Here is a 17,347-nt window from a genome sequence, read left to right as displayed (position 1 = left end):
CTTAAAATCTAAGGGAACATTTATTTTTTTCAGTTTGGAGGGCCCAACATTGTTGAGTTAATACCAGAGCTTGGGTAACAGACAATCTTTCTCGGACGAAATGGAGCAGCCAATGAGGATGCAGGGGTGCAGGGGCCGAAAGTTAGCAGCAGGAGCAGGATAACTAGAGGGCCCATAATGGTAGAGATTAGGGTGGTCAACCAGGGAGACTGATTAAACCAGCTTTTAAACCAGCCCTGCTAGGCCTCCCGGTCCCTTTGTCTTTTATTTAGCCTATCCCTGAGTTTGGCCATGGAGTCCCTGATGACTCCAGAATGGTCTGCATAGAACAGCATTCCTCTCCCAGGGCCGCACACAGTCCTCCCTCTTTCAGGAATAGTAAATCCAAGCCTCTCCTGTTTTGGAGTCCTACTTCTGAAAGTGAGGTGAGGGACTGTTCTAACTTAGAAACGGACTGCTCTAGTGCCCGTAGATCCTCATCTACAGCTGCCTGGAGTTCTATATGACGTCGTGAGCCCTGGATCAGAGCAGCTGCGCCAGTACCCACCCCAGTAGCGACCCCTAGTCCCAACATAACGACTAGGGTTAGGGAGACAGGTTCGCGCCGAAATCGGGTGGGATGTTCATCATACTGATTTTCTAGAGTTTCAGCAGGGTGAGAGAACACCCTGGGTATGATCTGCACCATGACACAGAAGTCGTTTGAGCTATTTAGAACCTTAGCTGACACACAGGGGGTGAGGCCTTTGTTGCATGCCCACCAAGTTCCCGGCTGGGGCTCCAGGTAAGAGTCAGTCCCTAAAATCGGGGCGGTAGTATTGCAGAGTTCCTGGTAGCCCTGGGTGAGTATAGTTAGCCTTGACAGTGATGTAATCCCAGGAGGAGGAGGGCCTCTCATCCTGTGTCTCCCTAGTCTCGCACCCCCAATTTTTACAATAGAAGTGTTCCCCTCCTCCACAGGTGGGATTTAGCCTGCGATCTCTGTGGTACCCGGGACAGACATAAAAGGGAAGAGTGCTGAGCATGGCCCTTCTGTCAGGCGTGCCACATCCTCCCCATGGGTCTAATCCCAGTCGCCCTGGAGGGCTTTCTCGGTTAGGGGCTCTAGAGGTGTCCAAGTATCCCTCTAGGTCCCATGGGCTAGGGGCCCCTATGGTTAGCTTGCATAGGTCAGGATATAGGTTAGGCCACCAGGTTCCCACGGGGGCGGTCTTAGTTATAGACCAAACCTCGTCACCCCCAGACGTTAGTACCTGCCAGGTTAACCTTTTGAGGGCATGAGGATCACCTTTGGCGGAGGTGAAGAGCGCTAGGAGAGGTAGGAATATAACAACTGTCATTGAACAATTTTTGCAAGTCTTATCTTGAGCGGGTTTTGGGTGCGGTGGAGCTTCCATTGGGGTGGCTCGCCCGGTCCGCCTGGCTGGCGTCAGCGGTGCTCGTTGATGGGGCGCGCTTGCCGTGTGAGGCGTGGACCCAAGCAGCAATGCCGTCTACCTTTAAGGCGGTTGGGGTGGTCAGTAGGACAGTGTATGGGCCCTTCCAGCGGGGCTCAAGCGTCCTGGACTGATGTCTCCTGACCTAGACGGAGTCACCGATCTGGAACGGGTGTGGGCCGGTTGTGTCTCCGGGGCGGTAGGCACCCGCAAGGGGTTTCCAGATCTGGCGCTGGATAATCTGGAGGCCTTTAGCCTGTCCTGGCGATAGAGACGGAGCCGCTCCCTCCCAGCAGCAGTGTCGTAGTCCCAGGTCGGGGAACCAAGGGGAAAACATCCTCGATTTCATTAGGCAGCTGGGGCGGCCTCCCATCCGCCCCGGGGACGTTTTTCTGTAGACGCGCGGTCTCTCCTCCGTGGTGAGGAGAGTCTGCAGGAGCTGATCAGGATGCCCACTGGGTCCTGGCTGAAAGACCGGGGCCTTCACCTCCTACCGGTCTTAGGATTGAGCCTGGGGCGTCTCGGATCCCGGACGAGCCCCCAAATGTTGGACCCTGGCTCACGGGTGCCAACGTGTCCCGGCGGACGCCCCAGAGACTCAGACCCCAGACAGGCAGATGCAATTAGCAAGAGGGTTTATTGGACGTTTGCACAAACGGGCTCTCCGCCTCCGAAGAGGAAGAGAGCCCCTAAAATCTTTTTTAAAAAAAGAATGAACAATGATAGTTTTGTTTGTTTGAGGTGACCAAAAAGAACTTTACTCTGTACATGATAAGAGTGGGAGATAATTCACCCCTGCTCTTTCTTAGGGAGGCAGCATGATATGGTGGTGAAAATATGGACCTTGAAGTGACAGAGACAATACTGGCTGTGTGAGCTTAATGAAGTTATTTGAGCTAAAATTTAATTCACTCAACACAAACTGGAGAGAATAATGCCTATATCATCTCGACTGTTGTGAAAACTAAGTGAAAAAAAAAAGAAAAAAAAGAAAACTAAGTGAGATGCTATATATCTCCCTGGCACACACTAGGTACTCAATAAATGGATGCTTTTAATGAAAACTGGGAGTTAGGATGGGTTAATAAAAGAACCAGACATATGGACCCAAGGGACCCTTTTCTGTTTACATTATTCATGCTGTATACTTTCAAATCAGTTTTTTAGAATAGGTTGTGATGCTTTTGGATTTCTGGGCTTATTATTCACCAGGACAAGAGATACAGAAGTTAGTTATTAAGATCCCTATTTGGTACATTAGAGAAGTAAAAGTCCCCTGTGTGAGATGAGCATCCCAAGGACAAACATCTGATTAATTATAGAGCCAAGTCTCCTAACTTCCATCTACCATGTTCCACCCCCAGCCCCAGAATGCTTTAGGGACATCACTCTCTTAGTCTGCTAGAGGTTACAGACTCTAAAATCCTGCTTTGATCAACAGTGGGCATACATGGTGAACTGAAAGAAAAGAGAGAGAGAGAGAGAGAGAGAGAAGATCCTTTGGAAGGAGAAAATTAGAAACAGAGGATTTTAAGCTCATTTTTCTCCTGAGAACTTCTGGCTGTCCAGCCAGGGAATTCTTTTCTGTTAGTGCTCATTTACCTGGTGACCTTTACTGAAGCTGCTATGCACAAAGAGGCAGTTCTTGGCCATTGTCAACACAGTGAGTTACTTAGAACTCCCAAGGAGCCAGAGACACAGCATTTCTCTACAGCATCATTTTTCCCCTTTCAGTGCTTTTTTCTTTGAGTATTATAAGACCTGAATTTCAAAGCCTTTATTGGATTAGTATCTAATAAATTTTGATAAATAAACACATAAGTGGATAAAGTGATGCAAAGCCAAGTTTCTATTTCTCTAATGATTATCTGTGTTCTCTTTGACAAATCTCCTGATCTAAATCTCAGTGTTTTTTCTTTATGTAGAGCAAGGATACGAATATCTAATTCACAAACATCACTGAGTTATTATTTGAAATATCTATCTAGTTGATCTATATTATGTCATATTAAGAGAGAGTAAATTTTAAATTACAGAATCACATTATAGTTTGCTTTGTTTTGTTTTAGTTTTGTTTGATGATGACCTGAGATATTCCTTCACTTAGGAATTTCATCTATGAGCTTGAGCATGAAGTGCTGCACAAATTCCCAGAATAGAGTAATTTTGAAATAAGATAAAGTTGGGTTGCAGACCAGACTCACATTCTTTTTTGTTATATTTTTTTAGTCAAATCATGCAATTTCTCTAAGCTTTAGTTTGGGTCATTATGTCAGAATAGTAATAGTGATCACTATTAGTAACTAATAATAAACAAGTAGGAATTAGTAATAATAAATATTAGTAACTTAGATGTGCTAAGAATCTTGATGATGTAACTGACTCTGTTCCATAGATTTCTCTCCCACCTCTAAGAATGGTTATTTGGTCCAGTTGAGAGAGGGATATTTGCAGTGCTACTTGCCAACACCATACCAGAAACACATCAAGGTGACGTCATTGCCCAATAATTGATCCAATGAGCCATATTTGACTGGCAAATTAATGAGTGTCTTTGAGTGTTCTGGTGAGCGCTCTTATTTTGGAGCTATTTTGGTTCCCTTTGGATAGCAAACTGATCTGTAAAAGGAGCTAATACTAATTTTGAGCATTTATTCCTACTTCTGCTCTTTGTAGGAGGCTCTTCCTACACATTATTTAATTTAATCATTAGGACATTACTGGTGGAGAAATTATCCCATTTTTCAGAGAAAACACTTAGGCTAATAGCCTCAGAAAGTAATGTTTTATGGTTGCGTGTGCATGTGTGTGGTAACTAAAAGAACTAGGCGGGTTCACCCAAATAACTAAATTAAATCAACCTCTCAAGAAGAATTCATTCACCCCTGCCTTTATATCTAGCCCTTCACTTGGTGTTCTCCAGAGTAGAGGAGCACATACAACATTGTCTCTACCTTCAAAGAGATTATAGTCTATAAGAGAAGGCATGATGGACAGAAATGCAACGATGGTGAGCAAGTGTGATGTATAAGCAAATAGAAGAGAAGAAGCATTCCTAAAATCCAGCAATAGTCTTTTAAACCAACAAACTTACCAGGGAGATGCAAAATTGCATCAGTAACTCTGTGGATCTTTTTCAAGAGCCCATATTTTGTGCCAGATGTTGTGAGGAATGCAAATCAGTGTAAATTCCATTTGTTTCCATTTAGAAATAATCTGTTTGAGAACATAAAGATATAAATACTTTAAGGTATGGTGGTAGGGATGTAATATTACTGGCCCAGTCAAACAGCCTAGGTGGTGGTGGATATACGCCTTGCTGATCATGCAATGAGTCATGGATGAAGTTGGTCTTAACTTGGCACTGAAAAAATGGTGGAAATGAGGCAGAGAAAGGGAAAGAGATTTGTATGGAAAGGTAAGACATGGTTGTGTTCTGTGTAGAAGGATTCAGACAAAACACAGGATTCATTTGGGCAGAAATTTAGAGAAAACCCTAAAAGGTAGGGAAGAGAGATAACAGTTGGCTTTGAATAGCAGAAATGATGATTTTTGTTTGTCTTAGAAATCCATATTTAGGATAGGATTACAGAAGATAGAACGAGATTCAGGGACAGAGATACTTTCCCAGGGATACAGTGAAACACTTTTGATGAGCTTTTAGATGTGTCTTGAGTGTGCACGTGTGTGTGTGTGCATGTGTGTATGTGTGTGTGTGTGTGTGAGAGAGAGAGACAGAGAGAGAGAGGGTTTGAGTGATTGAGGGGACTTTTTCCCCAAAATATGAATTTTCACCTTAATCCCATAGTCGTAACACATCTATAGATACCATTTTGCTTTATTTTATTCTGGTCTTTGTACATGTTTTAGGTTGTTTTGCATAGTTCTAATCATAGTATATCCACAATTATACATTCTGCCTTTTCCACTTCATATGATAAACACTTTTTTACATGTAACCATATAAATCTGTTGCAGGTTTTAAGTAAGGCAAGCATAGTGATTGCTTAGTCTGTCCAATTTGGAAATGGCAGCTTTTCTCAAGATATACATTTAAACTGTGGAGGTTTATAATGTTCAATATTAACTTGACTTACAGCGTCTGGGAAACTGGTGTAGGCTGCATCCAAAGATTTCCCTGAAGCTCCTTGTTCCATTAGTCAAGTAGAAATCTCATAACTAAATAGTCACTCAGAGCTTTGTCGATATCTTTCTGGGCACAGTGGATAATCTGTGACCTGTCGCACATAAGGGTTCTCTGTGGGCAGGGAGGCAACTCACAAGCTGGGTAGGGAATGAGGTGTTATTCCAAGGAGTCTCACCATGGGCTGGCCCTGCAGCTTGGACAAAGCACCGAGACAGAGAAGTCAATCATCCGCCAGTTGGATTTGTGGGGCTCTGAAAGGCCAATTTGCTTGGATTAACAGAGGTCTGGCTTAATAAATGTGTCTGCTTGCCTAATAGATTTAGTAAATGAACCTTACAATACTTGATTTAATTTAGCATTACGCACTAGATATTAGTGGCCAACAAAGAATTCAGAAATCCTATTGAGTGATCCAGCTTTGCAAGGAAGGTGAAATCAGCCATGATGCCATATCACTTGATGAAAACAAAGGCAATTCGGAAAACAAAATTAGCTCCTGCCTCTTCCCTAGCATGGAAGAGAAGCCTTTGGTCTGCCACCTGGGGACCAAGTGTTCCCATTCAGCACTATTTGCTGTGACTCAGAGCCCTGAATGCCTGATAGGATGGCACACTCCCTCCTACCACAGATGGCATTCCATTTGTCCTGCAGCCCTGCACCCTTGTTTGGCTCCTGGATCTCCTAGGGTAGCAGCCAGATGGAGAGAAGAGCAGATCTGCAGGAACAAGAAGAATTCCACTCATCTCACAAGAGATGACCTGGGTGGCTCAGTTGGTTAAGCATCCAACTCTTGATTTCAGCTCAGGTCAGGATCTCAGGGTTGTGAGATCAAGCTCTGTGTCAAGCTCCACACTCAGTGGGGAGTCTGCTTGAGATTCTCTCTCTCTCCCTCCCCCTCTGCCCCTCCCCACCCCACTTGCTTGCATGTTCTCTCTCTCTCAAAAATAAATAAATGAATTTTTTATTTTTTTTTAAAAAGTGATGCCTTTGCTTGACAGAGTACCAACTAGACTAAGGCTACAAGAGTATGCAAAGAAAGGAGAGGGGGGCACATGGACCTCTAAATTCCATGACAGGGAAATAGTGAAGGTTTCATGAAGAGACAACTGTTAAGAGAGAAAAATACCTGGTAGTGAGAGGTGGGAAGATGACAGCTGAGAACAGGGATCCAATATGGAGGACAATGGAAAACAGCCATGGTCAGAGAGAGTCATTCATGGAATTAGGGAAAATAAAATCACATTGACTATTTATTTCATGTTTTCTGTCCCAACATTTTATTATGGAAAACTTCAAACATACACTAAAGTTGATGTAATTTTACAGTGAACATCTACATACCCACCTTCTGTAGTCTACCATTAACATTTACTATTTTTGTTTTATCATGTCTGATTATCTCTCTGTTCTTCAGTCCATCCATCAATTAATCTTATTTTTTTCACTCATTTTAAATTTTAGACACCAATACACTTTGTCCTAAATGTTTCAGTTTGAAAATCACTAACTAGAGTTCAGTATTTGCTTATACGTTTTCCCCCGTGGTGGTATCAGTGATCAAATGCACAAATCCAGAATGTACACTTTCTGAGTTTTGACAAAGACATTCACATGTGACCCAAACTCCTGTCAAAATATATGTACCAAATATATGTACCATCACTCCGGAAAGTTCTCACATTCTCTTTCTCTGTCGGTACCCACCTCCAATTCCCAAAACAACCACTCCTTTTTTTTCTATCAGAGATTAGATTTGCCTGTTCTAGAACCTCATATATATAATTATACCATATGAATTCTTTTATATAAGACTTCTTTCACTTCTAGTTTTGGGATTTATTCATACTGTTATATATATCATTTGTTTTTTGCTTTTGTGTTCATTGTATGGATATACTGTGGCTTGTGCATTCATTTTCCCATTGATGAATTCCTGGGCTGTTTCCAATTTGGGGCTATTATGAATTGGCTTCCGTGAACATTTTTGTTTGTTTGTGGACATACGTTTTCTTTTCTCTTGACTAAATTCTCAAGACTGCAATTGCTAAGTCATAAAATATAAAATATAAAATTGTACATCTACTTTGGAAAAATTATTGAGGTTTCTTGCAAAATTAAACTTTTTCCTAAGTGGTTATATCATTTTACATCCCCCCAAAAATGTATGAGAGTTCCAGTTACTCTGCATCCTTAATAATATTTTATATTATCATTTTAAAAGAAAATTTAGCCATTTTGTTGGGTATATTGTGGCATCTCATTTTCATTCCAAAGAATATGACTAGATAATGAAGATAATGAAGGTCTCCTAACAGATAAGATTGAATGGGGTAACCAGTAGGGACTAGAAAGTTTGCCTTAACCCATTCATCAATCCTGTATATTCTGATTGCTGAATAATTGCTAAAGGTAATTTATTATAATAGCAATTGAATAAAGCCAGAGTTTCAAGACTTTGTTCTTATTACACTAGAACTGGCAACTGTGTGGCACACGTGTTGTTCCACTGCCTTGGCCAACGTTGGTATGCTGAACCCTACTTGACTTCAGCTTCCTTCTCAACTCAGGACACTCAACAGCCACTGTCAGACTATGGGAGTTGATGTACATCACAGAACCTACTTACAACTCATTCATTGTTTAATTTAGAAGACCACACCCTTGTGTGTAATGTCACTGAGCCTTAAGAATACTTGAACTCTGGTGTCTGCTCTTAGTTAAAGGAAAGAGTGTATCTATTTCTTAAATTTTTATTTTATTTAAATTCTAGTCAATTAGCATATATATGTTGTAATATTGACTTCAGGAGTAGAATTTACTGATTCATCCTTTACATGTAATATTCAGTGCTTAACACAAGTGCCCTCATTTCTATACTCACTTCTTTCATGTAGAAAACAGAGAAGAAAGTATGTCACATCTCTAATCTTGCCCAACTCCAGCTATCAGCCTGGTCATAAAATAATAGAGCTACATAATTTTATTTTATTTTATTTTTTAAAGTTTTTAAATTTAAATTCCAGTTAGTTAATATACAATGCAATATTAGTATCAGATGTACAATACAGTGATTCAACACTTTCATACATCATCCAATGCTCATCACAACAAGCTCACTCCTTAATCCCCATCATCCATTTAACCCATCCCTTCTACCCCCCCCCACCTCCCTTCTAATAACCATCATTTGGTTCTCTGAAGTTAAGAATCTGTGTCTTGGTTTCCCCACACACACCCTGCTTTCCTCTTTGCTCATTTGTTTTGTTTCTTAAATTCCACATATGAATGAAATCATATGGTATTTGTCTTTCTCGGACTGATTTATTTCACTTAGCATAATACTTGTGGTGCAATAGTAGCCTGTCTGACTCCAGAATTTTAAAGCAGAAGAAATCAAATTATGTTTCAGAGGCCCAGTTGGAAATTACGAGCTAGAAAAAAATTCTAGTCTTGCAGCAGGGACACTGTCTGAAAGCTGCATCTTTGAGCCTCTGCAGGGCTCTGGCACACACAACTAGGCCATGTTCAGTTAGGAATGCCTGAGTGTGCTGGCCCACCCCCATCCCCTTAAAGAGCTGCTCTATGCATCCCCACCTGGCTACATTCTTGGTCTCTAGCCCATTGCTGTCATGACACATGAAGAAGAGAAGGAGTCTGCTCATCTGTTTTTGTGGCATCTCTAAGAGGTGCCTTAGAGCAGCTTCCTACTGTTATGTTATACCTTGCAAATGACAGGAAGTTGGAAGGGCATAGGCCTTAAGATGACAACTGAATAATGACTCTTTGACCTCAGGATCTGCATTCTTCTCTCCATAGGCACCTGCTTTTATCAAGATCCAAATACTCAGGAAAGTAATATATTCTGTATTTCTCTATCCTTGGGAAGCCCCTGTATGTTGCTATCAGGAAAATAAAGCAGAAAAAGAAAAATAGAATTAAAATGGTCACAGATGTGTGTGTTTATATATTTTCCAACCTATTTAAAATGTTAGAATGCTTTGAAGTGGAATATACAGATACAATAAAAGAAAATGCCAGTGGTTGGACTATACATCCACCTTACATATATATGAAAGCAATGTGCCAAGGATGGGTGATACAGAAGTAAATAAAATGTGACCATGTCTCTGAAAGGTCTTACAGTCCAAGAGAATACAGGAGGAAATGCAAGTGCCACACAATATTGGAGGAGAAGAGAAATAAATGATCTATTCCCAGAGCCAGCTGGAATAGGTTACAAATGTTACTTCTACTTTGCTCCAGGAGAAGGAACAGAGTGACATGCAAAATCCAGAGCGCCCATTCTTATCTGTATCTTTCAGGATTACATTTTACAGTATATTTCAAGGGTATTAATACTCTTCCTGGATAGTAGATATAATCACAGTTTTTGGAAGCTATGAAAAGTCATTTTCTTTTTTCTTGTTTCAAGTTCAGATCCCTTAGGGATACACAAATACCATGCAGATTTGTGACAGTCTGAGATTTGTAAGAAAAGAAGAAAATCTGATATCCCAGAGAGGACTAAATGGGTATTTCTCCTTCTGTCTTTTAGCCTCTAATCACCTTGGACAGCAGCATTTCCTTCACATTCCTGGCTGAGGGTACCAACACTATCACTGTCCAGGTGGCTGCTGGGAATGCCCTTATCCAGGACACAAAAGACATTGCTGTGCATGGTAAGCACTGAAAATTGTTCTGTGATGCCCTCTCCTGCCCAAGAAATCCCCTCTGCCTACCCTCCTGGCATCCCTTGACTGCTTTGGAAGTTCCCCAGGCCAGGGGGAGATTATGTAGGTCAACAAGAGTTTTCCGTACTCTACCTTGTTCCTGAATAGACACTAAGGCTGTGAGAGAAACTGGCACAGTTGGGCATAGACAAGCACTTTTTATCCCCTAAGATATTTCTACATCACAGCCTGATGGGTATCTCATTAGACAAATACATATCATAACTGAAGGATTCTAAGCTAGAAAGATTGTCATAGAAGCATCTAGATCTGATGTCCTGCTAAGGTATCTATAACACCTGTGCAGCACCGACCCTTGTGACCATGGGGACTGGTGATTTCAAAAGAGGAGTCATGGCTTCTGACCTTGCAGAACTGACAGCTGAGTTACTGAGATGAACTACACATAACCAATTGTTGGAAAATTCTAACATCCTTGGCTGCAAAGTCTCAAGAATAAGGCTAAGAATATGAGGGCAGAACTAGAAAGAAGAATGGATAATAAGGGCACCATCCTGTTATCAATCCTGGAAAACCATTCCTAATTATTAAATTTATTTCAAATCAAGCTTTACTTTTAGAACCTTCCCACACAACTTCCCCCAGGCCCCTAAAGACTGCCACTATAGATGGAGGTTTCTAAAAAGTTGGACAAAGGTATGCAGTCCTCTGACTGAGAACATACTTCTTCAGCCTCACTTCAGGTGAATGCCTTTTTCTACATCTCTGCAAATCTGATACTCTGGCTCTCTCATCAGGGACCTGTAAGACTTACTTTAATCACACACTTTTAGTGAGGTATAAATTTAATACAGAAGCGCACACATGTCACAAGTATTTAGTTTCATGACTTACCACAAAGTAAACAGACTGTGTACCCACTAACTGGGTCAAGAAACTGAACATCACCCACACCCTACACATGGGATTTTGATTCAATTCCCTGAAACAGTTCCTAGGAGGAAGGTAAGAGGAACCAAGGGGATGACAAGGCAAGGTTCCAATCCCATCGAGCCCAGCTTAATGCTTTGTTGTTGGCTTGGCATGATACTACCAACAATAGCAAAGACTTCTCTTTCTGGAGGTTTCATACTTTCATTTCAAGTAATATCTTTTACCAGAAGAAGGATGTAAGCTGCTAGGAACTCCTACATGGTGGGGGCATAAATCTACTTCCATTCACAAAGTCTCACCTTCTTTCAAAAGCCAAGAAACACACAGATAGGAAGGAATTTTAGGTGAGGCCACATGGAAGAGTGGACTTTTCCCTAAAGCACAATGATTTTACATCTGCTAGCCTGCCACCCCCCTCTCAGCCCTACTCATACATCTTCTGTCATTGCAGAGTATTTCCAGTCCCAACTTTTGTCATTCTCTCCAAACCTGGATTACCACAACCCTGACATTCCTGAGTGGAGGCAAGATATTGGCAATGTCATCAAGCGAGCTCTGGTTAAAGTAAGTTGGCTGTATCTCTGCTTATGTGTTAGTGTATAAAGAAAAGAACCAAATGGTCTGGTCCAGAATAAAATTTTATGGGTTAAAACCACCATTCTTCAGTTATATAAGGATTATCTCTCTGTCAAAAGAGAGACAAGAATAAGGAGAAGGAAAGGTGGAGGGAAGGGGCAGGGGAAGACAGAAAGACAGGATCCGGTGTTTGAGGATGGGAATTGGCCCTGTCTTTATACTTAATTTTTCTAATACAGGAGTTTGACCTCTTTAACGAATAATAGATGGAACACTCATTAAATCTATACAGATATCATTCACTGAGCTTGTTCTTTGCCCACCAAGGGGGCTTCTTAACCAAGTATTCAGACTCACAAGACCACCACTGGCTATGTATGACAATCAGAAGGCTACATACAGACCAGAAAACAGAACATACTATCAGAGTAATAGAATTCTAGAGTTAACCCAAGGTCAGACTGGCCTTAGAGAGCTTTCAAAGAGTTTTGTTATCCCTTTGCTCAGAACTAGGTACTAGAAGATAATGGCAAATGCAACATGGGTTTTTCAAATGTAGAGATAAGTCTAACATGCGACTAGTGGCAGAGGCATGGACAGCATTTCCAAAGAGTGTGGAGAAAAATATGATTCACTCTATCCAGGGAAATGAAGGCTTAGCCTGTTATTCCTGATTCATTAGATACTTGTGAGCTATTAGGGTGGTCTCTGCAGGGAATACTTGAACTCAGTTTTAAAGGTTACATAATGGTTAACAGAGGACAGTGTCTTTCAGGTAGAATGAACAGTATGTGCAAAGCCATGGACTACTGAAAGAGCATAGCATATTGGTGAAATGGCAGTCATTCTACAAGTTGTGAGGCCAGTGTTTCTAGACTTGAGCTAGAGTGGTTAGGGCATCTCTTGAATCATCAGAGAAGCTCAAAGGGGACTGACAGACACCTAATAGCCCCTGGGAACTGGAAAAAATTGTTTTCTTAGTTAAGCAAAAAATGCTGACAATAGATTTATATTCAGATACCCATTGTGGTCACAGTACAAAGGACGGGCTCCTGAGGTGGGAAGTGAATAGGGTGGGGGAGAAATTTCACCATAGATGACCAGTTAAAAGAATACTGCAGGGCAGCCTGGGTGGCTCAGCAGTTTAGCGCCGCCTTCAGCCCAGGGCCTGATCCTGGAGACCCGGGATCGAGTACCACATCAGGCTCCCTGCATGGAGCCTGCTTCTCCCTCTGCCTGTGTCTCTCTGCCTCTCTCTCTCCCTGTGTCTCTCATGAATAAATTAATAAAATCTTAAAAAAAACAAAACAAAAAAACAAACAAAAAAGAGTACTGCGGAGTACTGCGGTTCTCTAGACCAGACGTAACAGATCTCAAAGAGGAAAGATTCAAAAGGTACTTGGGAAGTTGAATAGTAGAATGGGTGACTAATAGGATGTAGTGGGAATGAGAAGGAGAGAAGCTTTCCGGTTCCAGAGCAGGGAGGAGATGGCCTTGCCCTTAGCAGGATCATGTCAGAGAAGCATCCTTGAGGGATACTAATGGTGTGATTTAAAAAATATATATTTATTTATTTGAGAGAGATAGCAAGAGCAAGTGAGCAGGGAGAGGAACAGACTCCCTGCTGAGTGAGGGCCCCGCTGAGGCCCACTGATGCAGGGCAGTATCTCATGACCTTGGGATCATGACTTGAGCCAAAATCAAGAGTTGGACATTTAGCTGACTGAGTCACCCAGTTGCCCCAGTGACGTGATGTTTTTATGTGAGTTTGGAGCACATGAGGAACAGTTGGGTGAAGATGACCGGAGGGATTGAAAATATGGATCTGAAATTCAATTGGATATTCCTACTGAGGGCAAAGATGTGGAAGCTGAGACTATGGAGGTGATTAGACCCAGGGGAGGTGAGGGGCAGGGCCAACATGAATGCTGATGCCTCCCAAGGCAGAGGAGGATGATCCAGGGAAGGACCTGGAGAAGGAACTGAGAGAAAAGAAGAAGGAGAAGGAAAAATAGAATAATGCGAGAGAGCATTCCTGTGGGGAGTTGTCTACCAGATGATCTTCATCTTAAATCTTTTTCCAAAAAGATTATTTTTAGAAAGGGGTGGAAATGTGGCTACTTTTGTATGTCTATGACTGAAACATCCAGAGTTGTGTATATTTTATATGATTGTGTTTATTAAAAACATACTATTGGCTTTTTATAAATGACTTGGAAATTATAATAATACTAATCAATAGTAATAATCAGCCATACTGGTTGATGCCTGGGCCTTAAATCTCACAAGAACCTATCCCTCAAGTGTCCCTTTGGATGGGATAAAGTGACTCTAGACACACACCTCCAGAATCCCTCCAAGGTTGCTAACTGACTGATACCCCCTGAGACCACTATCCCCTGGGACAAAGAAAAGGGTCAACCCAGCGATGGGGCACGTAGGGAAGAATAACCATACTCTTTACGGGGGTGGCAAGGGGGATGACTCAGAGTTTTGTTTGCCTTAGGAATTTGCCTCCAGACAGAAGCTTACTTTAGCTTTTTATCGAAAAGCAATATCCTTTTACTAAACACTCAGGAACAGAAAAAAATTCACTCAGATTTCAGCATCTTAACACAACTTTTAGTGTTTTATTTTGCTTTTTTACTCTTACACATTTTTGTTTTTATAGGGTCGTAACCAAAGAAATGTAAGGAAATAGATCAGAATGCAGCTTTCATAAGTGTTTTTCCGTGTTGGCTGACTGTACTAATTGTCATCATAATGGTGAAATAACATTCTAACCGGTGATTATGCCATTATTTACTTAATTTTTTGAATATTTGAGTTTTACTCTGTTTATTTGCTATTATAAATAATGTTTTTCCTCCTGTATGTAGCTTTTGCTATATTTTGGATCATTTCCTTAGGAGAAACACTCCAAGTTACAGTTACTGAATGAAGGGTCTGAATATTTTTATGGTCTTTTGAAAAGCAAAGCGGCAGTGTGCATTGATTTTTAGTGCCGCCAGCGACAAATGAGGGAGCCTCTTAACGGAAGCCTCACCAATATTAGCAATTTTAACCTAATACAAAAAATCCTGCTTTTGTAAGTAAAAATCATGTAGCTTGGCTTCTTCTTTTTTTAAAATTTGCATTTCCCCACGTTTGCTCGTAACCTCGTATTCCTTGTTTACGGTTGGTATGTTCATGTTTTTGCCAGAAGCTCTAGTCCTCTCAGTGCAGAAAAATGGAAAATATGGGAGGAGCTTTAGCCAATGTTTCCAGTAAGCCATATTTTGAAGATCACTATGGTATTTTAGTTTCAGTAAAAATGTATGTAAGAGCCAGAGGAGGTAGCAAGACTCGTCATAGCACTTCTAAGGGGAACCCGAAAGAAAGCCTGAATATATACTGGGGCCTGTGCCTAACATGTTGTATTTAAAAACCATACATGAGCCTCATACCCAGGTGTGACTCCTTGTTGTGGACTCGGGGAGGCTGGCTTCTCCAGGGCTTCACTCTGTGGTCTAAACGTCTCTGCAGGTAACCGGTGTCCCAGAAGACCAGATCCTGGTGGCCGTGTTCCCTGGCCTCCCCACTTCAGCAGAGCTCTTCATCCTGCCCCCCAAGAACTTGACAGAGAGGAGGAAAGGCAATGAAGAGGACCTGGAACAAGTAAGTGAGGGGACACCTGGCTAGGGTACTTGCCTGTGCCTCCCCGTCTGAGGGCACACAGCCTTACCAACAGCAGAAGGGGCGGGGGGGCTTCCTCCCATCCGCCCAGTGGCCTGTCCATCTGTCCAGCACCCAGGGCTCCGAGGAACCATCAGCCCTGTCCAGAAGATGCACCGGGGCGCTCAGCCTGCAGCATTCCCTGCACAAGAAGGGAGAGCATCCCTGGCAGTGCTCATTCCCACACCTGCTTTCCTGCAGCTTCCTCAGGTCTCCTGTCCAGTGACCTACCCTGGGGCGAGACACAGGACAAAGAGAGGAGTTTGAGTTTCCCTGTCCATATCTGGGATAAACCTGCTTCTTGTCCTTAAAGACCCCTCCCAGTCAATCTAAGTTCTGCTTCAGGAGAGAAAATGAACTGCTTTTAAACATGAGAGACGGATTGCTTCATCTTGTTTTGACCAAGGAAAAAGCATGTCCAAAGGGACTGCTTTCCCGTCCTCCTTGGAGGGGCCTGTAGGTCCTGTGCTCAGTGCACCGTCCCTGAAGTAAAGGAGCTGATTCTCCCTCTGTCACCCCCTGCTCCGACTGGGGTCTCGTGGGCCTTGCTCTGCCTCACCCTTCCCTGCCTTGCTGTGGTGCTAAGTCAGGAGAGGGAGAAAAAAGTGAGTTGAGAGGCTTCTAGACAGCGGCACAAGGCACACATTTGCCCCCACACGAGGCAGTCGTGCAGGCATGTTCTGTGTCCCCCTGCTCCTTGTCTGGCTGTCACCTCATCCCATGGCCATCCACAGTCCTCCTCGGACAGCACAGAGGCCGGCAGGGTTAGTTTCCCTGGAAAATAAAGCAGATCCTTGCGTTGCAGGGCTGCATATCAAAGTTGGCCAGAAATAAATTCAGCTTCTCAATGCATGCATCACTTTTACAAGACCTCTTTATTCTGAAATAGCAAGTGGCATGTGTGAACTATATTTGGAAGCTACAATATCCATCCGTTTAGATAAATAGGTAATTACGGTGATGAATAGCAGCTGTGATATTAAGGCGCGCGTACAGCCAGATAAGAGTTAGGGACCACAGCCCAAGCTGGCCTCGGCTTTCATGTGGGAATTACAGAGTGATTAAATCGATGTTATGTGTTCCGAGACTTGCCGGGGAAAAGTAAAGAGGAAAAATTATCCCATAAAAAGAAGGCCGCTTCTGCTTTGATGTCTGCTTCCCATTGTCTCCCAAAGAGAAAAAGCAGAGGAGTGGGATGGGGACATACATGCCCACTTTAATCCTGGCAGGGGCCTCTCTACACTGTGTGTGTTACTTCATTAGATTAAAGAACTAATGATAGGTTGATGTCCTTTCATTGGAAACCACAATAGGTTGTGCTATGGTGAGTTATAAAGGCATGGATGAAAAAGCACTGAAGCAGGGCTTACGTGAAGCATCAATGTCTGTTATCAACTCTAATTCACTAAGTGACTTTGGATGCACCTTTCTCTGTCTCCCTCTGCTCTCCAGTATGAGCCAGGAACACCAACTACTTCCTTGGCCTCACAGGGCTCCAAGGGCTATGAGAACCACATTGATGAAAATGTGCCAATATCCTGTCGCCTGACTGAACTTGGTCATTGGTTGTCTAGTGACCTTGGCTTCTTGCTCCATGAGGGAGTGCTGTCTCATGCCATGTCTTTCTGTGCACCTCTCTCTCTCTCTCTTTTTGTTCCAGATTGTAGAGATGCTGTTTAATGCTCTAAACCAAAACTTGGTTCAGTTTGAGCTGAAGCCCGGGGTTCAAGTCATTGTGTATGTCACACAGCTGACACTAGGTGAGTGCCTGCTGGGATACAGGGAGAAATGGGCATGGTGATCTGTTATCCTGAGGAGAAAGGGGAGGAGATAATTAGCAGACACTTCTC

General features: G+C 42.6%; 1 protein-coding gene across 1 annotated transcript in view; it reads left to right on the top strand.

Moving 5' to 3' along the window:
- SORCS3 (sortilin related VPS10 domain containing receptor 3) overlaps window positions 1-17,347 on the top strand; it is a 587,544-nt gene that overhangs the window by 561,018 nt on the left and 9,179 nt on the right. Inside the window, exons 21-24 of the mRNA XM_041738191.1 lie at window positions 10,139-10,262; window positions 11,659-11,771; window positions 15,309-15,440; window positions 17,158-17,257. Of these exons, the coding sequence (XP_041594125.1) occupies window positions 10,139-10,262; window positions 11,659-11,771; window positions 15,309-15,440; window positions 17,158-17,257 (469 nt within the window). The remainder of the gene's footprint in view (window positions 1-10,138; window positions 10,263-11,658; window positions 11,772-15,308; window positions 15,441-17,157; window positions 17,258-17,347) is intronic.

Source organism: Vulpes lagopus, chromosome 2 (genome assembly GCF_018345385.1).
Source record: "Vulpes lagopus strain Blue_001 chromosome 2, ASM1834538v1, whole genome shotgun sequence".
Taxonomy (NCBI): Eukaryota; Metazoa; Chordata; class Mammalia; order Carnivora; family Canidae; genus Vulpes; species Vulpes lagopus.
The sequence above is the reverse complement of the archived record's forward strand: the minus strand, read 5'-3'. Positions and strand labels throughout refer to the sequence as shown.